Source organism: Lithobates pipiens, unplaced genomic scaffold (assembly GCF_037356315.1).
Source record: "Lithobates pipiens isolate NorthernLeopardFrog02 unplaced genomic scaffold, aLitPip1_a1.2 Scaffold_22, whole genome shotgun sequence".
NCBI classification, from domain to species: domain Eukaryota; kingdom Metazoa; phylum Chordata; class Amphibia; order Anura; family Ranidae; genus Lithobates; species Lithobates pipiens.
In genome coordinates, this window is record NW_027507784.1 from 166,378,759 (window position 1) to 166,404,038 (window position 25,280).

General features: G+C 41.6%; 1 protein-coding gene across 1 annotated transcript in view; it reads right to left on the reverse strand.

Annotated features, from left to right (window-relative positions):
• Positions 1–4,201: 4,201 nt before the first annotated feature.
• The window catches only part of LOC143925698 (cytochrome P450 20A1-like), a 46,792-nt gene continuing 25,713 nt past the window's right edge, over positions 4,202–25,280 (reverse strand). The window contains exons 5-8 of the mRNA XM_077450159.1: positions 23,188–23,355; positions 17,281–17,359; positions 12,866–12,981; positions 4,202–4,306 (exon numbers count right to left, since the gene is read on the reverse strand). Of these exons, the coding sequence (XP_077306285.1) occupies positions 4,202–4,306; positions 12,866–12,981; positions 17,281–17,359; positions 23,188–23,355 (468 nt within the window). The remainder of the gene's footprint in view (positions 4,307–12,865; positions 12,982–17,280; positions 17,360–23,187; positions 23,356–25,280) is intronic.

Sequence of the window (25,280 nt, forward strand, 5' to 3'; positions counted from 1 at the left end):
CAAAATCCAAAAAGAATTCTAATTTTGATCCTATAAGGATCATTATGCGCTATTCAAGTCAACACAGAAATTAGAGAAATTATTTAAAAAAACATTGGTTGATTCTGACAGGCGACCAAAGAGTAGAGCAATTTATATCAACTAACCCTTTGATTACTTATAAAACGCGCTTCTTTGATTAAAGATAAATTGGTTTAATAAAAATAATAATTGTCCTATATATCAGTGGTCATCAACCCTGTCCTCCGGGCCCCCTAACAGGCCAGGTTTGCAAGATAACTGAAATACATCACAGGTGATATCATTTGCTGCTCAGTGATTGCAGTATTCTAGCCTGCATCTCCCCAAGGCAATACATAAAACCTGGCCTGTTAGTGGGCCCTGAGGACAGGGTTGATGACCACTGCTATATATGGTTCCTTCCCCTGTGGACATTGTTCACACTCTTACCTTATTAGGAGAGAGAAGTCTTTCCTACTTCCCAATGGCGAAGTGTTTGACGCCAAGCACTTTGCCAACTGCCAAACATCTGGGGTCGTCCACATGATGTCTTGCGAATGTGGGGCATATTATGTAGGCAAGACAAAAAACAACAATTTTGGTGGCAAATTTCTCAACACATATAGAGTATGGAAATCGGAAACAGACATCTACCAGTGGGTAGACATGTAGTCTCACATCATCATTATCAAATGCCAAAAGTTACCTTTGTTGCCCTCGACAGAATACACATTTCTGATCGAGGTAGAGACTGGAATAAAGTCTTGCTTCAACACGAGCAACGCTGGATTTTTAAATTACAGAGCACCACTTTTCCTGGCTTAAATGAATCCATAACATTTGCCCCCTTCCTAAAAGGATTTGTGTCTGGCAAAACGAACTAACTAAAATGGGATACATTTTTACTTTATGAACAAACTTTTTGATGTATTTCAATTATTTTCTGGAAAGACGAAAGGGAAGAAAAAAAAAAAAAAAAAAAAAGAAAGAAAAAATAAAATCAGCCGGCTTTGGTTAGACCCTAAAATAAATTAATGGAAAAATGTTTGAATTGCAGAGTATTAACAGTTTTTTTCTGCATGTATTTTGCAATTATGTACTGTTTAAAATGAATGATATTTAACTTTATGTATTTTGTAACTATGTATTCTGTTTTGCAGTTCCTATCAGCATCCCAATTCAGTGTCCTCCCCACATCCATTGATGGTATCCCACTGCTCTTCAAACTTCCTGGCACGGTAAGTGAGAAGCAGCTGTTTTCTCCCATTCTTTTTCTCTCGACTGGTACAAAATCCATCAGCGCCACAAGAGGGGTTGTTTGTAGTGCTGGCAGCATCATTCGGCGCGGCACGCATGCGTGGCCTTAGCGTCACGTGACGTCACGGAAATGACAGAAGCTTCCGGGGCAATGCCTTCCGGAACGCCGACGAGACCGCCATGATGGCGGTCGTAGCACACAGGTGGTTTTGGAGAAGGGGGGGGGGGGGTTGGTTTTTTGGAAGACAGGCACCTGTACTCAAATAAGGAAGTATATATATGTTAACAGCTCTTGTGGATCCTGGAGTGATCCCAGCAAGCTGTTGACACACAGACACATTGAAAACTCTGCTAACAAGTACATCTTGGGATAGGGAATGCAATACCATTTTGAATTTCTTTTATTAAAAAAAGCTTCTATAGTTACTAATATTTAAATCCTCATTTTAATTCACCAACATAGATAGACTTTTGGAAGCTTTCCACGCTCCATCTGCATTGTTACTCTATTACTTCAACTGCGTGTCATATGTATGCTCTAGGGCTGGGAAAATTAAAGATTAATTCCTCGATTAACTGTTAATTTTTTTGATCGATCAAAATTCTTTTGATCGTTACTCACCTCTCTGCCGGCTTCCAGGTCTTCAGGGAGTCCTGTCAGAGATCCAGTGACATCACGGACATTAATGTCACCGGACTCCTCCTCCCTTCCGCAAGTGCCTCTGTCTGCTAACGAAGGGAAGGGGGAGGAGTCCAGTGACGTCAATGTCTGTGACATCACCAGACGGCCTGGACAGTGATGGTAAACATGGATGTGGTTAACTGGGATCACTCAGTGAGCTAAGTGTAGGCAAAATTTGATAACCTCCATTTTTAACATTGTTGTAAAACAAAAACAAAAACAAAAAAAACACCACAACAAAATGTAAAACACTCTGGTATGTCTGCGTGACTGGCTAAAGCGATGCCTATTTGCCTACTATAAAGTGACTGACAGTCAATATACTAGATACGTTTTATAATTAAAGTTAAACTAACTGTCTATGTTTTTCTTAAAGTTTAATTTAAAAAAAAATTACTTACGTCAGTGCTACAGTTTGAATTTAAAACCTATTTGTGTGAACTGTGAAGTTAAGTCATGGATTGTGAAAACTAACTAGTGTCGGGTGGCACTTATATGGACTGTCATTGTTGTCTTAAAAATAAGGATAGAATAAAATTTTCTTATATACTATTTTAATATTTAATCATTGGTTATTCACAGTGGTAATATTTCAAATATCTTAAATATTTTTATTTTCTTTATTACTATTTTTACATTAAATTCAAAAAGTAAGTCTATTATGACACACCACAGGTGCCTGTTCACTACCTTCCCTCATGTCTTTGGGATAGCTGAAATAAACTTTTAAAGACATTTCTGGCTATAGGATATGCTTTTCTTTCTTCCATAGTCTTGATTGGTAAATATACATTTATTTATGTGATTAGTTATATTGGCAAACAAATCAAATGATTACTAAAATGTAAAATACATTTTTCTATGCATAGAATAAAATAACCCCTGAAGAAGACCATAATTAGAAGGGTCGAAACACGTAGAGTTTATGTGGAAGACCATATTTTGCAGTAAAATGCAATTTTATTAAGATTTCATACAATATGTAGTTACATCATGATTGATTGTTTTGTCATTTTGTCATGAGAATGCCAGAGCTAAAAAAATTTACAATCCCATGTAACTGTCAAATTGTTTTTTGATCTAATACAGAGTTTTAATTAATGATTTTTGAACAAATTCCTGGCTGCTAAAAAAAATCCCACGAGTGAATTTTTTCCTTATATAAATGTTATGGGGTATGCAGCACCAGTAGCTCACACATGTGTTTTTCTATTCTACAACCCCACACCACAATCCCCCCTCCAACAAATGATTTGGACCAGTGCACAAAGCAAGGTCCATAAAGACATAGATGAGCGAGTTTGGGGTGGAGAAACTTTACTGGTCTACACAGAGACCTGACCTAAATCCGACGGAACACCTTTGGGACGAATTAGAGCGGAGAAAGCAAGCCAAGCTTTCTCATCCACATCTGTGCCTGACCTCACAAATGCGCTTCCGGAAGAATGGTCAAACATTCCCATAGACACACTCCTAAACCTTGTGGACAGCCCCCCCCCCCCCCCGCCCCCAGAAGAGTTGAAGCTGTTATAGCTGCAAAGGGTGGGCCAACTTAATAACTTAATATTTAACTATATGTACTAAGACGCCATTAATATTAATGTGTGTGTAAAGGCAGGTGTCCCAATACTTTTGGAAATATAAAGCATCTCCTTTACTAGGTCTTTGCACCTAGAACTAAATTTGTGGACCTGTATTCCTGACCCCTATCCATTCCAACTTTGATATGTTTCTACCCCACTGTCCTGCAGTAGTACTTAAAGTGGTTGTAAACCCCATTCATGTAATCTGGCCTGGGCACATATCTGTAGTGTTTACTTATATCTCTACAAAGCTTCAAGTCCCATGTCTTTCTGCTGCTCCGTTCCTCTGATATCAGGAGAGTCACTTCTGACAAGTTATTCAACACAGGGGAGGGTGCTTGGAGATAGATAAGCAGAGAGCTGGTTTAGTCACAGTACAGCTCTGCACGTTTCTTCGCTCCTCTGCCTATGTGGAAGGGGGTGTGTGCCTTTCCTCAAAATCGGCTCTCACACAGTGTATGCCCAAGCTCCACACCCACTGCTGAAACAGGAAGAACATTTTCTAACACCATGTGCACATTCTAAAGAGTATAGAAAGCTAAAGATAGCAGATATCCATGTAAAACTTATGTAGAGAGATTTTTGTCAACTTGGTGTATCATCTAAGGCCATTCACTTCACTGAGTATAGCAGAGGGTTTACATCCACTTTAAAGGTAAGCTTAGGAATTTTTTTTTTTTTAAGGAATGCACAGTGATGTCAAAAAATTGCAGAGGAGTGAATACTTACAATTTGCAGTTATCACACATCCTGCCAAAGAGAATATCATACTGTCTTCTAAGACCTGAAGAAAACAAATGTCAGATTTCAGGATTATTAATGTATCTGCATGTGCACAGATAAGATAACCTGATGTGATGGTGAAAAACTGCCTAACGCTATTCAGCCATCTAACATTTAAAGTGAAACTATAATGGTTTGAAGTCAATGGTAATATTTTGTTCACCTTCATACATAATTAAATGCAGGGCCATCCCAAGACATTGTGCTGTCTGGGACCAAGAATGAATGAAATGTATATAGGAGTATAAAGGGGACCTGTCATGACACTATACATGTATATAGGAGTAGAAAGAGAACCCGTCATGGCTCTATACATGTAAAGGAATATAAAAAGAGGACCTGTCATGGCTCTACATGTTTATAGGAGTACAAAGAGGACCTGTGATGGCTGTATAAAATGTATGTAGGAGTATAAAGAGGACCTTTTATATAGGAGAGAGAAAAAAAAAGGACCCGTCGGGGGTCTATACATCACTGTAATCAGACAGATCCCCATTCAGATCACTGCCATTACTAGTAAACCTTTACCTGCCTTTAGATGCGGATTGTCACTTGCCACACGTTGCGGATTGTTACTTGCCCACTACAATTGTCACTTGCTGCGTCACTTGCCTGCTAAGGTGCAGATTTCACTTGCTGTGACCCAAAGTGAAGTCACAGTGAGGGCAGAACTGCAGTGATGCAGGGCGGGCGGTGAGAGATGTCATCTCTCTGGCCAGCGCCTTCGCCAACCTGCCGACTGTTCTGTTCGCTGGCTCACCCGCTGACTGGACTGCCTCCACTTGCTTGTTCACCCGCTGACTGGATCGCCTGTTTGCCCGCTCACTTACCTGCCAAGCCTCCTGCCCATTAACTTACCCGCTGAGCTGCCCACCTGCCGAGCCTCCCGCCCACTCACCCGCCGACCTACGGCTGCCACCCCTCTTAAAAGTCCTGTCTGTGTCAATGGTCCCATTGGGTCCCATGGTTGGGCCGGCCCCGATTAAGTGCATTTCCACTATTGCAGCCAAATGGTGAACAGGAACACAAACATAGGTGGGGTTTTCTCAAAATTTGATCACAAAATTGGAAATACACTGTTTGGGGGGGGGGGGGGTGTTTAAAAACAGAGAACAGCAGAATCCATTTGCTTTAAAACTGATGCATTCACATTAACACTTCATTAGGATTAAACTTAAAAAGGTGGCTAGAGGGGTGAAAAAGGTAATTGCTGCAAGTCATTTGTCTTGTATATCATTTTTAGCTTGAACAATTTAGCTCTGAAAACCAGAGTTTTTAACAAAGCAAATACAAGAAGGTCGAGAATGGTGTAAAAAAAAAAAAAAAAAAAAAAAAAAAAATCAGAGCTACACCTACTGGCTGTAGATATAGATAGGATGTAAAAAGCTTACACACCCCTATAACATGCTAGGTTTTTGAGATATAAAATAAATCCAAAATAAACATTTTTTTCCACCTCTGTGACCTATAATCTGTGCGGTACAATTAAAAACAAACTGAAATCTTTAAAAAAAAAAAAAAAAAAAACACACCTACAATAAATGTGGTTGCATAAATATGCAACCCTAAACCTTATACTTTGTTGAAGCACCTTTTGCTTTTATTACAGCATTTAATCTTTTGGGGTAGGATACTAAATGGTATAAAAGACACACACGCACAATATAAACAAGGAACAATCTATCCTAAATAGATACCCAGCTGCTGCTCAAAAAAATAAAATAGAGTAGCCCTGATTTAGGAGTTTATCAGCATGGCACATCTCGCCTTGGGAATTTTCGCCCACTTTCCTTGTAATAATGCTCCAAATCTGTCAGGATTGTGAGGGCATCTCCGGTGAGCCGCCTTCAGTTCCTCACAGATTTTCAACTGTATTCAGGTCTGGGCTCTGGCTGGACCATTCCAAAATGTCAATATTTTTTTCTACTTTTTCATAAGTCCCTCTGCCTTGACTAAAGCCTCAACTCCAGCTGAAGAAAAATAGCCCCAAAGCATGCTTCCACCACCATCTCTCACTGTAGTTATAGTAATGTGCAGTGTTGGTTTTGCACCAAAAATATATTATTGAACTATAGCAAAGTTAAATTTTTTGTTCTAATCAGATATTAATATGATTTGGAAGTTGATGTAGGTTTTTGCAAAATGTAGTTAGGCGTGGATGTTGCCAGCCTACCCCACAGTCCAGACATATGAAGAATGCAGGAGATTGTGGTCACATGTTGTACACAACCAGTATTTGAAAGAAATTCCTGCAGCTACTTTATTGCTGCTGTGGGCCTTGGCAGCCTCCCAGAAGAGAAGAAAGGCTTCAGCACAAGAAGAGCAACATTTTGTAATAGCCCATCCAGAACCCAGGCCTGAACCAAATTGAAAAAGTCTGTGGAGTCATCAGAAGAGGGCTGTGCAAAGGAGATGCCCTTGCAAATTGACCAATTTGGAATGATTTCCAAGGTAGAGTGGGCAAAGATTTCCAAGGAAAGATGTGACCACTACCCCAAAAGGAGTGAATGCGGTCATAAAATGAATAGTTGCTTCAACAAATTTTTAATCTAATGCCGCAAACACACGACCAGACTTTCCAGCAGACTAGGTCCGACGGGATCAGTCTGTCGGACAATCCGATCGTGTGTAGGCTAGTCCGATCGTTTTTCGAAAAAAGAATCCGACAGACCTAGAAATAGAACAGGTTTCAGATCTATCCGACGGACTAAAAATAGGGAAAAAAACGTTAGTCTGTGTGCTAGTCTGACGGACCAAATATGACGCAAGGGCAGCTATTGGCTACTGAACTTCCTTGTTTAGTCCCGTTTACGTCATCACGCTCAAAATGAACAGACTCTCGAACGGACTTAGTCCGTTCGGAAAGTTCGGTTGTGTGGACGTGGCTATATATAGCCCTCCCTCACTATATCTATATGAACCCTCACCTTATCCACTTGCCGACTGCCGCACGACGATATACGTCGACAGAATGGCACGGGCAGGCATATGGGCGTATATATATACGTCCCTGCCTTCCCGCGGGAGGGGGGCCCGATCGGGCCCCCCCCCCGGTGCCTGCGGCGGTCGGTATTCATTCGGGAGCGATCCGGGATGAGGGGGCGGCCATTCATTCATGGCCACCCCCTCGTGATCGCTCCCGACGAATGGAAATGCTCCGTGACATCACTTCCTCTCCTGTAATGTAAACACAGGCAGAGGAAGTGATGTAATCTCTCCTCAGTGTCGGTATTTTTCGTTCCGGCACCGAGGAGAGAGGATCTGTGAGTTGCACCAACACGACACTACACAGTAGAACATGCCAGGCACACTCACACCCCCCCCTCACCCCCCGATCACCCCCCCAATTACCCCTGCCCCCCCAGTCACAGTGACACCAATTGCATTTTTTTTTTTTTTTTTTTGCATTGGTGTCATTTGTGACTGTAATAACTGTTAGGGCAGTTAGGGTTAGCCCCCTTTAGTTCTAAGGTACCCCCCTAACCCCCCCAATAAAGGTTTAACCCCGTGATCACCCCCCGTCGCCAGCGTCACTAAGGCTGGGTTCACATTGCAGCGGTTTATGAGAACGGATGTGATTCGCACCGCAGTGCAAATCACATCCGATCTCTGTGCGATTCGAGTTCAGCCATACAGATAGTATGGCTGAATTTGCGTCGCACCCGCCGTAAATTCGCACGGGACCCTTTTTTTGGTCTGCAGCAGAATCGGATCGCATGGGTGTTCACACCATGCGATCCGAGTTTGCAGATCGCACTGCGATTTGCAAACTGATCTGGGGGTGTCATTAACATTTCACTGACACTCCCAGCAGTTCGCATAGGGCAGTGTGAACTGCCGCCGGGAGGCATGCGATGCGGGAACCCGCCGCGGATTCGTGGCGTTCCCGCATCGCTCCAGTGTGAACCCAGCCTAATAAGCAATCGTTTTTCTGATCGCTGTATTAGTGTCACAGGTGACGCTAGTTAGGCAGGTAGGCATTTAGGTTCGCCGCAGCTTTTTATAGCGCCAGGGACCCCCATATACTACCGCATAAAGCCCCCTGATTGCCCCCTAGTTAACCCTTTCACCAGTGATCACCATATAACTGTTACAGGTGACGCTGGTTGGTTAGTTATTTTTTTATAGTTTCAGGGCACCCGCCATTTATTACCTAATAAAGGTTTAACCCCCTGATCACCCGGCGGGTGATATAAGTTTGAGGGTCAGATAAGGTCTGCGTCGCCCCAGGCAGCGTCAGGTTAGTGCCAGTACCGCTAACACCCACGCACAAAGCATACACCTCCCTTAGTAATATAGTATCTGATCAGATCTATATTAGCGTCGCCAGCAGTTTAGGTTTCCCAAAACGCATTGTTAGCGGGATCAGCCCAGATACCTGCTAGCACCTGCATTTAGCCCCTCCGCCAAGCCACGACCAGCCCACCCAAGTGCAGTATCGATCGATCACTGTCACTTACAAAACACAACACGCATAACTGCAGCGTTCACAGAGTCAGGCCTGATCCCTGCGATCGCTAACAGTTTTTCTTGTAGCGTTTTGATATAGTCGCTGACAGCCTAGGTGCTTTTTTACCTGTGAGTCTCACTAGTGTACCCCTAAATTTAGGGGTGTCTACTTTCCAAAATGGGGTCATTTGGGGGGGGTTTGTGCCATCTTGGCATTTTATGGCCTTCAAAACTGTAATAGGTAGTGAGGAGTGAAGTCAAAAATGTACGCCTTAGAAAGCCTGAAGGCGGTGCTTGGTTTTCGGGGCCCTGTACGCGGCTAGGCTCCCAAAAAGTCCCACATATGTGGTATCCCCGTACTCAGGAGAAGCAGCCGAACTTATTGTGGGGTGTCATTTCACATATGCCCATAGCATGTGTGAGCAATATATCATTTAGTGACAACTTTGTGAAAAAAAAAAAAATAATAAATTTTTTTGTCATTATTCAATCGCTTGAGGCAAAAAAATAAAATATTCAATGGGCTCAACATGCCACTTATCAATTTCCTTAGGGGGTCTACTTTCCAAAATGGGGTCATTTGGGGGGTTTTGTACTGCCCTGCCATTTTAGCACCTCAAGAAATGAGATAGGCAGTCGTAAACTAAAAGCTGCGTAATTCCAGAAAACGTACCTTAGTTTGTAGATGTGACAACTTTTGCGCAAACCAATAAATATACAGTTATTGACTTTTTTTTTACCAAAGACATGTGGCTGAATACATTTTGGCCTAAATGTATGATTAAAATTGAGTTTATTGGATTTTTCTAATAACAAAAAGTAGAAAATATCATTTTTTTTCAAAATTTGCGGTCTTTTTACGTTTATATCGCAAAAAATAAAAATCGCAGAGGCAATCAAATACCATCAAAAGAAAGCTCTATTTGTGGAAAGAAAAGGACGCAAATTTTGTTTGGGTACAACATTGCATGGCCGCGCAATTACCAGTTAAAGCAGCGCAGTGCCAAATACCTCTGGTCATTGACCAGCAAAATGGTCCGGTCTGAAAGTGGTTATAAAACAACGCATACAGTTTAAAAAAGAAAATGCAAGTCAAAACATTTGCGTATATACAGTACCATGCAAACTTCTTAGGCAGGTGTAAAGAAATGCTGAAAAGCAAGAATTCTTTTAAATATATATTTAAATTGTTTTATTAAAAATTACAAAATGCAAAGTAAGCGGACAGAAAAAAACATAAATCAAACAAATCAATATCTAGCGTGACTACCCCTTTGGTTCAAAACTAGCATAAATTCTTACACTTGCACAAAGTCATTTTTTAGGATTAGAGTCAGGTGTATGATGAAAAAAAATATGCCAAGCAGGTGCTAATGATCGTTAATTTCATATGTAGGTTGAAACAGTCCTTAACTAAGAGAAAAAGCTGCATAGGAGGCTTAAAACTGGGTGAGGAACAGCCAAACTCTGCTACTTTTGATAGCTTGGGCAGCGAAGGGTATTCCTTGGTGAAAAATCTGGGGGTCTATTAAAACAGAGATTGGTTTGATCAGATGCTTTACAAGCTGGTAACCGCTTGTAAAGAAACCAAAACTGGAAGTGGCAAAATCCTCATCAGTCCCGCACGCATATGTAAATGTCAATCGCACCACATGTGAGACATTTTCGTGAATGTCATCGTGAGCGCAATAATTCTACCACCAGACATCCTGTGCAACTCTAAACTGGTAACACAGAGTCTTTTAAAGCATTGTCTTTGGAGATTTTTCAGTACCGTAGTTTGTCGACATTCCACAGCAATTTTAAAGTGTGACAAGCTCAGTAGCTATTTATTCAGCTTAACATCAAATTTTATATTTTACCAAACAATAGGGCATTATATTGTGTTTGTGTGCACCAAGATTCAAGTGATTTTTTTCCAAAAGAAACTTGCATTTGAAAAATCACCTGGCAAATACCTTTCGATTAAAAAAATTGCAAAAACGACTTTTCTCCTAGGCCTTTGCTTTCAGAAAATATATGTTTGGGGGTTCGAAGTAATTCTCTAGTTAAAAAAAATAAATAAATGATTTTTACATGTACAGTGATGAAAATTATTATTTGATCCCCTGCAGATTTTGCAAGATTGCCCACTTACAAATAAGTGAAGGGTCTAGAATTGTTATCATAGGTGTATTTTAAAATAAGAGACAGAATATCAACCAAAAATCCAGAAAAAAAAAAAAAAAACACACAATAAAATGTTGGAAATGGAGTTGCAGTTGCAGAGTAAAATAAGTATTTGATCCACTACCAACCAACAAGAAATCTGGCTCCCACAGACTGGCTACAGTGTGTGCTCATGTGGTACACAAATTAGTCCTGTGTAAAATAAGCAATACTGCAGTACTCAAAGTGTTATTGGAACGGAAAACAATATACATTTAGTTTTGGATGCATCTATATATATTTTTTTATGATTTGCTTGATCTTTTTTGCGATTACACATTGGTATATTATTCAAAAAAGCACTTTGAGATAATTGTATTATTTACAGTCTTATATTGTTTTCAGTTCCACATATCACTTTGAGCGCTGCACTATTGTTCATTTTATGTTTTGCACTACATGTCTACTGAAGTGCCAGCTCCTACATACAGTCTCAGAGCGCAGTTTTTATACTTTTAAAAGGTGTATAAAAAAGACACCTGTCCACAGAATCTTTTTCTTCCATTCAAAGCTCACCATCATGGGCAAGACCAAAGAGCTGTTAAAGGATGTCAGAGACAAGACTGTAGACCTGCACAAGGCTGGACTGGGCTACAAGACCTTCAGCAAGAAGCTTAGTGAGGAGGAGACAACTGTTGGATGATTATTCACAAATTAAATACCATCAATCGCCCTTGGTCTAGAGTTCCTTGCAAGATTTTGCCTCGTGGGGCAAGGATGATCATGAGAAAAGTGAGCGATCAGCCCAGAATTACACAGAAGGCGCTGGAGAATAATCAAGGCAGTTGGGACCACAGTCAACAACAAACCATTGGTAACACAATACGCTGCCATGGATTGAAATGCTGCAGCGCCTGCACGGTCCCGTCTTCACGGCGGCACATGTACAGGCCCATCTGAAGTTTGCCAATGAACATCTAAATGATTTTAGAAAAGGATTGGGAGAAAGTGTTGGGGCCAGATAAGACCATAATTGAGCTCTTCGGCATTAACTCAACTCACCATGTTTGGAGGTATAAAAATGCAATGACCCCAAGAACAACATCGCTATAGTCAAGCATGGAGGTGGAAGCATGCTTTGGGGCAGTTTCTCTGCTAAAGGCACAGGCTGACTTTGCTGCACTGAGGGGCCAATGGAAAGGGTTATGTATTGTAAAACCTTGGATGAGAACCTTCTTCCCTCAGCCAGAACACAGACTATGGGTCATGGATGGGTCTTCCAGCATGACAATGACCCAAAACATACCAACAAGGCAACAAAGGGGTGGTTCAAGACGAAGAAGCACATTAAGTTCATGGAATGGCCTAGCCAGTCTCCAGACCTTAATCCTATAGATAATTTATGGAGGAAGCTGAAACTTTAAGTTGCCAAGTGACAGCCAAGAAACCTTAAATTACTTAGAGAAGATCTGTAAAGAGTAGGTCTAAATCCCTCCACAGATGTGTGTAAACCTGGTAACTGCAAGAGATGTCTTACTTCTGTGCTTGCCAACAAGGGCTTCTCCACCAAGTACCAAGTCATGGTTTGCTTGGGGATCAAATACTTTTTTTTTTTTATACTCACTGAAAACTTATAACATTGGTATTGTGTGTTTTTCTGGCTTTTTGGTTGATATTCTGTCTCTATCATATTAAATACTTCTATTACAAAAAAAATGATAGACCCCTAATTTCTTTGTAAGTGGCCAAACTTACAAAATCTGGCCTGGGGGTCAAATGGGTAACTTAAAAATAATAAAACTAAAACATTTCAAAAAAGTGAGTAATTCCTTGATCAGATTTATAAATACATTTCAGTTAGGTTAGCTGGATAAGAACTGCACTGAAAGCAAGAACAGAAAACGAAAACAAACAGGTTAATGGCAAGCTTTGAAACTGTGTACTCTGATGGCTGCTTATGTACCTGCTTGTCACTAAGGTTCCCTTGTAGTAAGGCATCCACAAAAACATGACGACCAAGATTTTTCCCTCGTCGCTCTTTAATAGCTTTCTTTAGCAGAGCTTCCATCTCCATTAGAGCTTAAACCACAAAAAGGAAATGATTATTTCTCTTAATCTGATAAAGAACAACCTTTCCGTAAACTTTTGTCTAAGGGGAAAACTAAACCAAGATAATGCTGTTAGGAGTTCCATCGCCACCTTAATCTTCAGTCATGTATGAAATTATAAAGATGCCAATAAGTTAAAACATAGGATTCTGGCAATATTAGAACCTGTGGGTGTTCTGCCAACTGTTGGTAACTGAAAGAAGGACCCAATAAACCTAATTTATTATTAGTGACTAATTTTAGATACACAGGGAGCTGAATATATATGTAAATCTTCACTTCTCCAGTAAAATTTAAACTTAGGCTGACCATAGATTATACATTATACAATTTGCTTATTATTTCCCTTAGATTCACCTTCAACTATGTAGTTCAAGGGCCTGCCTGACTGCATACAAATTGAAAGGGTTTAGGTTTGACCTGATATTATATGGTTTTGGTAAATCTAAAGGAAAAAAAAAAAAACTGTACAATGTATGGCCAGGCTTAGACATTTCCTCTTCTGCCACCCCTTACTGGTATGTTAGGCCACCCATCACAATAAAAGGCCACCATTAAGAACTGAGAGGTGACAAGTGAGGGGCAAAATTTGGTTTTCATATAACAGCCCAAAGCTTATATAAATGACAGGATCTGAAGATCCTTTAACGCACGTTTTTTCACTAAAGGGAAGCACTCATTTGACAGCTTTCAAACTAGCTAGGAAGTAGCTTCTTTGAAAATCTATTCTTTTTTTAGGGTAAAAATAAACCTACAAAAGCTAAGAAAATATATCAATCTATTCTTTAGCTGTCCTAATTTTAAAAACGTAAACACTCCTAGTTGTGGCACTAACACAAACTGTAATAGCCTATTCCAAATACAGAAATAACCGATGGGATTAGGAACGGAGCCAACTATTGTTCAAATGTATTTCAGATATTTATTTAATTTTGATGTTCAGAGAGAATACAATTAAATATCATTTAAAACAAGGTAAGAAAAAGTTAACTATTTAATTAACAATATAGAAGAGCGCTGACCTGAGTGTTCTGGCAGGGCAGAAGGGGGGGGGATGGGGGGCATCAGAACACAATAGCACAACAGGGGAGATTGCTGCACTAACATTGGATTGTTAGTACAGTGGTTCCAGTTTAATCTGTCTGTTTAATAAAAAAAAATAAAAAAATAAAAACCACACACACTAGTAGTGTGCATGAGGGACTTTACTCATTTACCTATAATTGGCCAGGTTGAGAAACCCTGGTCGCTGCTCGATACAAATAATAAAGCAAAATACAATGGCATTGCCCAGGTGTCCTATGCACACTGAGCTAAAATACTGTATATCCACAGAGTGGCTGTGCTGTGTAGTTCACATACCAGAAGAGAGAACTTTGGGGCATAAAACAAAGAAAATAATCCGTTACTCTGAAAATGCTTCTGTTTCATGCTCATAATTAAAGTGGCCCTATCCCCGTATAAGACACTTCTATCCTAAAAGTTTGATTGCATTAAATACTTACCTGGTCACAAAAACCACTGCTATGGGATCCAATGGCTGCTGCTATTGTGATAAAATGACAAGGTATTTGCTCATGTAATCCATTTAAGCACTTGCCTACAGGGCACTTACACCCCCTTCCTGCCCAGGCCATTTCTCAGCTTTCAGCACTGTCGCACTTTGAATGACAATTGCGCGGTCATGCTACACTGTACCCAAACAATTTTTTTTATAATTTTCTTCACACAAATAGAGCTTTCTTTTGTTGGTATTTAATCACTGCTGTGTTTTTTTTGTTTTTTTTACAAAAAATAAAATAAAATAATAAATAATATATACATATATAAAAAATTAACACGGGTGTGTAGAGATATATTTTAAATTATTTTAAGATATATATGTCAGTAAATTTTGTAACTAAGTAATTTTTCTCCTTCACTGATGTGCGCTGATAAGCTGAACTGGTGGGCATTGATGAGGTGGCACTAATGGGCAATGATAGGTGGAACTGATTGGCGGCATGGATCGGCAGCAGTGATGGGCATTAATGGGCAGCACTGATAGCCAGCACTGACTGGTGGCACTGTTCACGCTATATTGTAATCAGGGCACTGATAATCAGTGCCCTGAATACATGTGTAGATGTCCCCCTGTGTCGAGATGCCGTTGATCAGCTCTCCTTGCCACACACTCTGTCAGTGTAAGACGAGGATCACCGATTACCGGCATCTCGGTGTGTAAATGTGACCGGCTGCGATTGGACACAGCCGATCATTTGGTTAAACAGCCACGGCTCTTTACAGAGATTGGGGTCGCAACGTGCCCTAGCAACATGGCGCGGTGACCCAGAACGAGAGACGCACTGCCCGCCGTCATTTGACGGTGGGCGGGCGGGCGGCAACTAGTTAAACAAGAATCCCAGGTATGAATATTTTATACATAGCTACATTGGTCCAGCTTGGAGCAATGTACCTATGCATATACCATACCTTGCCGTGCCAATCATCTTGTACTCCGCTGATCTCCACTCGCTTCCAGTTAATTTGCTGAGTGGATGTCAAGCTGCATTCTGAACACATGAGGTCAGTTGCTTAGCATATGCACCAAAGAATGCTTTGCAGTTTCTGGTTGAACACAAAGTATTCTTTCTAATGGAACGAGGTGGAGATTTGGGGTGCTCTCCACCCAACCCGGAAGCAAGTGGAGATCACTGGATTTGCAATGTCTACTTCAGTGGTTTCCAGCTTCCAGGGAGAATCTTTCAGGTATGGTATATTCATAGATACATTGGTCCAAGCTGGAAAAAATGTAACAATGTATAAAATATACATACATGGAATTCTTCTTTAAAGGGGGAAGAGTAACTATGCTGAACTCCACCCCCTTCATTAGAGATAACAAATGATGGTCACCTGATCCATGTGGCCAACTTCTGTGGCATGGAGCACTGGTTTCTAGAACCACGATAAATACTGCAGGGCTTCTACAGGCTTGTATGGCTTTCAGGTATGTGGCCTTGAAAACTGGGGATTAGTCTTACCAGAATTTTTGTTTTCAGTAAGCTTCTAGAAGAGTACTGGCAAAAATGAGGACTCCTCCCTGTCCATATATAAAGCCGCTAAAAGTAAAAGGATGAGCTTTTCTAACCACATCCCAGTTCTGTAATAGCTAAAAATGAAGCAAGAAAAAGCAAAAGTGAAATAAGTAATGCTGTTGTGGAAGATTCCTAGAAACTGAGCTACAGGTAAGACCAACTCCTAGTTTTCCCAAGTTAACTATTTCTTCCAGGCCCAGGAGAGACCTGTGGCACATTTGCACATGCATGGGGAGCTCTCATCAGTTATTGGTTGACACAGTTAACTATGCATGCGCTCACCCTGAGGTTTCATGACCGCTATACCTACGATATCTTTGCGTATGCGCTGGATCCCAAAGAAACACTTTAAAAAAAAAAAAATAAATTCAACTGTAAGAGTGGGAATATAGGGGGTGGAGTCAGGTGCAAATAAGCTATTTTATTGGGTGAATGTCTGCTTTAAGCATTGCCTTTGCCATCACTCAAAGCTCTATAATAAGGGTGTTACCTCACTCTAAGCATAGGCAGAGCAGCACAGAAGCAACATCAGTGGATTTGAGGAACAATAAAGTAGTAAGCTAAACATTCAGGTTTCTTAATGACATAAAATCCTAAAGCATCTCTAAACCCAAAACCAAAAATTTACCAGATTGCAGCTTATCAGTGCTTAAAGTAGCTGCAGTAGCTTTCATTTTTTTCTTCTTCCATTTTCACATGGTGATCTTACAAGTAACACTTCCTGCTCCAGAGTGACAACGCTCACTCACTGTACCGTATGTACAGAGAAACAGCTTTATCACCTTAGGCCTGATCGAAACCTATAAATACCTCCTTCCCCTCTATTGCACAGATAGGAGGCGCTCTGTAATTTACAGACGATACCTAGGAAAGCCGATAACGTGGTTTGTTTTTTCAGTTCAGTGAACAGGAAGTTACAAGGACACAGGAATCCTAGCAAGATCAGATATTTTTCTGTGTTTGCAGTGGAAAAAAAAAAAGAAAAAAAAAAAAAAAAAAGGGAAAATAAACAAAAATCAGTCTCCACATCAAAGACTGGTTAGCTGAAAGATATTCAAGTTTTGTTCTTGGGTTTAGAAATCTTAAAATTTCACAACCACAAAAGTTACTTATTAGCATTGGTAAAGCCAAGTGTTAGAGATTTAGGAGCATATGGGCAATCTTTGCAGTGAATAGAACTTCTTTAAGCTCACCATTTTCATACTGCTTTTTCCGACTTGGACTCCTTTCTATTGAACCATCAAGGAAACCCTTTCCAATCTCAGACCAAATCTAAATGGAACAGATATACACAAGAATTAAGTAAAAACATTGTGGAAGGTCTCTTCTTTAAATATTTTTTTTTCCTTTTTCACAGGAATTTGCACATATATCTGTGCATGAGTAAATAGGCATGATATATCATCATGACTAACATAGGTTTCACCTACCGGTGTCTCAGAAACAGCTATGCAACCAAAATACTCAAGACCTTACCTACAAACTCACACTTCATTTTGCACTACTGAGAAATCCATAACCGTCATTGTGCTGCCAACACCATGCCCTCCGAGAGGCCCATGGGCACCAAGTACAATGCCATCTCTAAAATACAGACCACAGAAGCAGGATTTGCTTTCCATCCATATTGTTAATCTTATGCCATTAGTAGATGGCAATAGTGCAAGAATAGTGCACACATTCTAAGTCCTAATGTGCATCACCTATGGTGAAGATGTGTACGGCTAATCATACGTCTCATACTTTAAGTCCAAATTCACTAAAGTGGTTGTATACCTCAGAAATGATACATGAACAAAGCATATTCAGTTTTCCTGACATCAGGAAGTTTTCCTCTCAGAGCCGATAGATCCTGCGGAAATTCTGGACTTTGAATGTATGCAGGGGAAAAACAGCTGTATATAAATAGGTAAAAAACTTAAGTAGGAGGATTTGTTTCATCTGGGCATCACCTGAGGCCAGTCACTAAGCTGGGTATATGTGAGGTTTTACAACCAATTTAAAAAAGGTAGAAGTGGTTCTATAGGTTGTTACCACTGCATGAGAGAACGCTATGCCATTATTTTCTGCACAGGGTTTCCCAGAGAAAGATAATGGTATACTATTTAATACAAAAAACAGACAAGCAGCGCCAATCTAAGTGCAGCAATATTGTAAAATATTTATTTTAGTAGTAATGCACTCACTCGAAACAGGATAAAAGCAGGCACATCTTAGTGAATGCCAGATGGTCATCAGAGATCCAGAACGATCATCCAGGCAGCGCTGTATATTGTCTTGCTTTGCTGAAGTGGTTTCCGGTGTTCCGGGCTAAAGCGTACATAACGCAGGAGGAAGCCGTCATTCAGGAAGTCCCTGGTCTCAGTGGAAGGAAGCTATGACGTGCACGCATTCAGAGCATGTGTGCTCCATCAGGCATAGTCGGCCATCTTGGGTGTGGTATATAGAGCTGGCAGGGAGGGTGGGCCAATCGGATCATGGGGAAGTCCCCTTTTTAGTAACCATACACACTAGGGAAGCCGACGGGTTGGAAATGGGTGTTGTAAAACACACCTGTACGCTCTAGGCCGGAACACCGGAAACCACTGGCGCCGCCGAGCAATACAATACAGCGCTGCCTGGATGATCATTTTGGACCCCTGATGTCCATCTGACTTTTACCAAGATGTGACTACTTTTATCCTGTTTCGAGTGAGTGCATTACTACTAGATTAAATATGTTACAATATTGATGCACTTAAGATTGGTGCCGCTTGTCTGTTTTTCTTGTATTCTTCCCAGAGGTTTTTCTTCTCTTCAGCGTGTTGCCCTCCCTGTGCCAGCTACACTCCCTGCGGTAATCACCCAGGCTATTGACTTCATTTAAAAACCCACTACCCCTATTATGAATGATTCCTAACAATTTTATTTATATATTGACTCTCTGCTGCTCATTGGTCAGAACTTTGGACTACATGTTCAGGATCCTGACATCAACATCATTCCCTCATAACCCCTGATGACACAGCTTTGCCTGCTGGAATACCTTAGCGCAACATTGTGTTTTTTCACAGTCTGGAAGAAACCATGATAAAAACTGCTTGTGACAGCTGTTTTATTTACTGTATCACTGAATTAGAGCTTTCATTTTGGCATTGCTGGAAAAACAGGATTTTTAAAACAGCTTACCTGTAAAATCCTTTTCTTTGATGTACATCAGGGGACACTGAGCCATAGTACTTAGGCAGCATATGTGGGTTATAGGGCCACTGATGGTGATGAACACTGGAATGTCCTAAGGCAATAAGTGTACTCCTATATAACCCCTCCCACTACTGGGAGTCCTCAGTTTTGTAGCCAAGCAATACAAGTGTATACCAAGAAGGGAGAGACCTCTGTGTCCTCTGATGTACATCAAAAGAAAAGGATTTTACAGGTAAGCAGTTTTAAAAATCCTGGTTTCTTTTCTTACATCAGGGGACACAGATCCATAGTACTTACTATGTGGGATGTCCCATAGCAATGGCAACTGAAGGGAGGGAGACAAAAAAACAGGAGGCCAGAGGACTCATACTGCAGCATACTGTGCCCAAAGGCAATATCCTCATGACCTTTAATAACGATTTGATAAAATCTGAAAACATATGAACCGAAGACCAAGTCGCGGCCTTACAGATCTGAGCCATAGAGTCCCGATGATGCACCACCCAAGAGGCACCAATCGCCCTGGATGAGTGTGCTCTAACATAAGGAAGAATTTTCTTCTTTAAGCTGAAGCTTGAACAATCACTTGACAAATCCATTTGGAAAATAGTGGATTTTGATGCTGCATGTCCACATTTTGGACCCTCTGGCAGTACAAACAAAACATGTGTTTTGCGAACCTAAGCGGTAGCCTTTAAATGGACTCTGATCGCTCTTCCTACATCAAGAGAATGTAGTGCCTTCTCTTCCCTAGATTGAGGCTCTGGGGAGAAAGAAAGAAGAATAATATCTTGGTTTAAATGAAAAAACCTGTTACCACCTGTGGTAGGAATTCAGGATGAGGACATAAAACCACCTCATTCTTATGCATGATCAAATATGGCTCTTTACAAGACAGAGATGCTAGTTCCGATACTCTTCTATCAGAAGAAATAGCAACCAGAAATCTCTCGTCAAAAAGAACCAAGGGAATTTCTCGTAAAGGCTCAAACGACCGATTCTGCAAAGCCGATAAGACCAAAATTTGAATTCCCAATCTAGAGGTGCCTTGATAGGGGGATTAATCAGTGTTACCCCCTGAATAAGCTACGCACCAAGAGTCAGAAGCAAGAGGCCATTGAAAAAACACTGACAAGGCCAGGCTCTGGCTTTTGATAGAAGTCAAGGCCAGCTTCATTTCAGATCCCATTTGCAGGAAATCAGGGATACTGCCTATGACATACTTCCTGGGGTGTCAACCCCTGGATCCACATCAAGAAGCATATGCCTTCCAAACTAGTAAAATGATTCTGGAAGGCGGCTTCCTGGCATTAATCAAAGTAGACACTCCCGAAGGAGATCACCACAGTCCTTTATAAAGTGGGATTCAACAGTCAAACCTGTTAAATTTTTCAACCGCAAGCTAGGATGAAATACCGGACCTTGTGCGAGAAGGTCTGGCTATAATGGCGGAGTCCAAAGGACTCCTACTGCCATCTTTATGATCTCGGTAATCTTTATGATCTCGGTAAATCAAGATCTTCTGGGACCCACTGGGGCCACCAGAATCACCAACTTTCGTTCCTGCTTAATCCTGTGGAGAAGGCACGGATGTAGCAGAACTGGAGGAAATGCATAGATCAGTGAAAACTGATCCCATGGGAAGACTGAGTGTGAACGAGTCTGCCTGCTAGCGGATCCCTTGTTAGACACAAAGTTGTCAACTTTGTTGTTGAATCTGGACACGAATAGGTCCATGTTCAGAATACCCCATCTCTGACATATCGCTAGGAACATGTCGGGGTGAAGAGACCATTCTCCTGGAAATAATTGTTGGCGACTCAAGTAGTCCGCTTGCCAATTCTCTATTCCTGAAATGAAAATTGCCGATAGGCAAGGAATGTCACGTTCTGCCCAAGCTAGAGCATTATTCACCTCTTTTTGGGCTGCACGACTTCTCATACCTCCCTGGTGATTGATGTAAGCCACTGCCGTGGCCTTGTCGGACTGAATCCTGACAGGACAGTCCCATAGTCTGACTGCCCGAATCTTCCAAAATGTTGATAGGCAAGGTCCTCTAACCTAGACCATCTTCCCTGGACAAAATCATCTTCCAAGGCTGCTCCCCAGCCTAGAAGGCTGGCATCTATTGTTAACACTTTCCAGGATACAGATAAAATATTTTCTCTCTTTTGCTGGATCAACCACTAATTTAGGCTCTGACTTACGTATCTGACCGTGAGATTGTGTTTCCAGCACAATCCCATTGCGCTGGTTCTCGGCGACAGGGTACTGTGCATCTCGCACTGGCTGCAATAGGAAAATGTCAAGCTGAAACAAGCCATCCTCCTGCTCTGTCCCTCCAGCCAGGCAGCAGCTTCACACACACTGCTGTAACAACTTCCTGCACTTTTGGCCATGCATGAACGCCCCGCCCGCGAATTACGCCCCCAACACTTTTCAAAAGGAAAGTGTTTTCCCGTGCGAGCAGCGTTCTGTGAAACAGCAGACATGGCGGGGGGGGGGGGGGGTTGAGTAAATCCTTTGCTGAGTGGCCGACGCAGTCTGTCTCCATTTTCTTCTTTTTTTTTTTTTTTTTTTTTTTTAAAGGAAACCGATTTGGCATATCAAAACAAAAAAACATTGGGGGCGCAGGAGGAGAACCAGACCCCCCTTTCTTACCGGAGGATCTGCTTGTGGCCGGAGGAGAGGAGAAATTAAGGCTTCTGCGCTGTTCACAGCATCAGGTCGGTGAGTGATCAATACAGCCCCCAGTGGTGACACATAGGCATGACAGCATTATAGCATTATACATAGAAGGAGAAATTCCTGAGAAAATCTCCCTTACCTTTCCTTGAAGTAGGGTTATCGGAGATACACCCAATCTTCACCTTTCACGGTGGGCACCGAAACCTTCAGGAACAGGGGGAATCTCAGGTTACCCAGAATCCTGGACCTGCAACAGCACCCTGCCAGTAAAAAAACTTTATGGCCTTACTACCAAAAAATACTGAATCCCTGGGTCCAGCTCTCTAAAAGAGAAACGTTCGCAAGCAAAACCATGTTTCTTCAGATACGAGGCCCGGGTACCATTTCATTTAGCCCATGAAAACACATCAGAACCGATCCGGTCAGTATGGCTAGCCCCAGCAAGGAAGCTTCCAGTGGAGCTCAGCACAGCACATCTTTACTCGTGACCAACACCTTAGACACTGGCGAAAAAAAACTGAGGACTCCCAGTAGTGGGAGGGGTTATATAGGGAGTACACTTCTTGCCTTAGGGTGTGCCAGTGTCCATCACCTATCAGTGGCCCTATAACCCACATAGTAAGTACTATGGCTCTGTGTCCCTTGATGTAAGAAAAGAATACAGAGTGCAGTCTTGCTCTCATCTATTTCTGTTAACAAACTTACCTGAATCAAAACTCAGAGGAGGAGTGCACACAGATGCCAGAACAAATGCACTAAGAAAACGCAGTGTTTACTGCTCTAGGGGCAGATATGGAAAAAAACAGAGAAAAAAAGCTAACAGGGAATGGGGCAAAAGGATGACTGTATGGTGCTGCTGAGACTATCAGAAGAGAACAAGACAGGTTCTGGGAAGGGAGGAAAATAGGATAGGAAATAGATAGGAAAAGAGGGTATAGGGAAGATTCTTGTGAAAAATGCTGTTAGGGGCAAAGAGAAATAGACAGACAGATCGAAGTGGACACAGTGTTGCTGGAGAAAAGGTTCAATAGAAGATTGGACCGTGGTGGTAAATCAGGGATCAGTAGAGCAGACAGACTCCAGGGAGGTGGTTTATGGGGAAGAGCAGCAATTTAAGGTGTTGTAAAGGGTGAGAGATTGGTAGAGAGTGGTTAACAAAAATTTGATTTTATATTCTATTTATTATGCTAAGGTAAGTTAAAGCTGGGTTGTAACCCCCCTATACTCACATCATCATGATTTTTACGGAAACGAATGACCTCTTGATCATCTTCAAAGCCGCTTCCCATTGCAGTCTGAGTGACAGATTTCATGGCGAACCCAAGCATGTGCTGGCATAAGGGCACATGCTGAGCCTGAGGGTAGGAACTCCACTTTGCCAGCAGCTCCTCTGAAAGCTGCAATAGAAAGAGTCTATTTAGTACAGTGTTACAAAGTTCAGATAACAATCAAATCAGTAAAATTCCCTATGTCCTTGTCAAGTTGTAAATAGGAACTTTAATAGTATGCATAGTAGCTACTGATATTTTGGGACTTCAACCCTTTTATATTAGTACACTCCAGAGAAATACAGTGGTTTATAGCACTAGATCAGGGATATGCAATTAGCAGACCTCCAGCTGTTGCAGAACTACAAGTCCCATGAGGGATAGCAAGACTGACAGCCACAAACATGACACAAAGGCAGAGGCATGATGGGACTTGTAGTTTTGCAACAGCTGGAGGTCCGCTAATTGCATATCCCTGCACTAGATTAAAGCATAGGTGGAGGTTGGACTGAAGTAATTATTCATATCATTGTACCACAATTTTCCTAAAAGGAGTTGTAAAGGTAAAAGGTTTTTTACCTTAATGCATTTTCTTAATTTAAAAAAGGTAAAAAAAAAAAATAAAAAAAAAAAAAAAAAAACACCAAAAAAAAAAAAAAACAACCAAATACTCAACCCACAGCCTCTTAACAACTTTCAGACCGGACCATTTTGCTGGCTTAAAACCAGGCCACTTTTTGCGGTTCGGCACAGCTTCGCTTTAACTGACTTTCACTGACTGAATTGTGCGGCCGTGTGACGTGGCTCCAAAACAAAATTGCCATCTTTTTCCCCCCACAAATAGAGCTTTCTTTTGGTGGTATTTGATCACCCCTGCGGTTTTTAAATTTTTGTGCTATAAACAAAACTAGAGCGACAATTTTGAAAAAAATAAATAAAAAAATGCTTTATTTTTTGCTATTATATATCTATATATATTTTCCCTCAGTTTAGGCTGATACACATTCTACATATTTTTGGTAAAAATCGCAATAAGGAATTATTGATTGGTTTGCACAAAATGTATGGCATTTACAAAATAGGGGATCGTTTTATGACATTTTTATTTTTATTTTAATTTTTTTTTTATTTTTTTTTACTAGTAATGGCGGCAATCACCGATTTTTATTGTGACTGCAACATTATGACGGACACATCGGACATTTTTGAGACCAGTCATTTATACAGCAATCAGTGCTATACAAATGCACCGATTCCTGTGTAAATTACACTGGCAGTGAAGGGGTTAACCAGGGGTGGCAGTATAGGGGTTAAGTGTGTCTTAGGGGCGCGTTACTAACTGTGGGGGCTGGGCTGTGTGCTAGTGAACACTGATCTCTGCTCCAATCACAGGGAGCAGAGATCAGTGTCACTTGTTGCTAGGCAGAACGGGGAGATGCTGTTTACATCGGCATCTCTGTTCAGCCTCTCCGTGAGACAATTGCGGGTATCCCCGCGGCGATCAAGTCCGCGGGAACCACGAGCGGACTCACGGGGGCCCCGATCGGCATGCACACCGCCAGCGGCGCATACACGACGGCAGCAAATACAAATGGACGTACCTGTACGCCAATTTGCTTGCCCGTGCCATTCTCCTGACGTACATAGTCGTGCGCCAGTCGGGAAGTGGTTAAAGTGGAGTTCCACCCAAAAATGGAAGCTCCACTTTTTGGAATCCTCCCCCCGGTGTCACATTTGCCACCTTTGGGGGGGGGGGGGGGGGGGAGGGAGCAGATAGCTGTCCAATACAGGTATTTGCTCCCACTTCCTGGCAATAGATCACTGCAACGTTCGCAGTGACCTACGCCACTTCCGGCGCCTACTCTGTCCTCCCCCGCTGGTCTTCTGGGAGACTGAAGACAGCAGGGACCAGTGAGGACACACAGCACGAATTGTGCATGCGCAGTAGGGAACCAGGAAGTGAAGCCGCACGGCTTCACTTCCTGATTCCCTTACAAAGGATGGCAGTGGCAGCAGCTGAGAGCCAACATACAGATTGGCTTCGGCTGCCGACA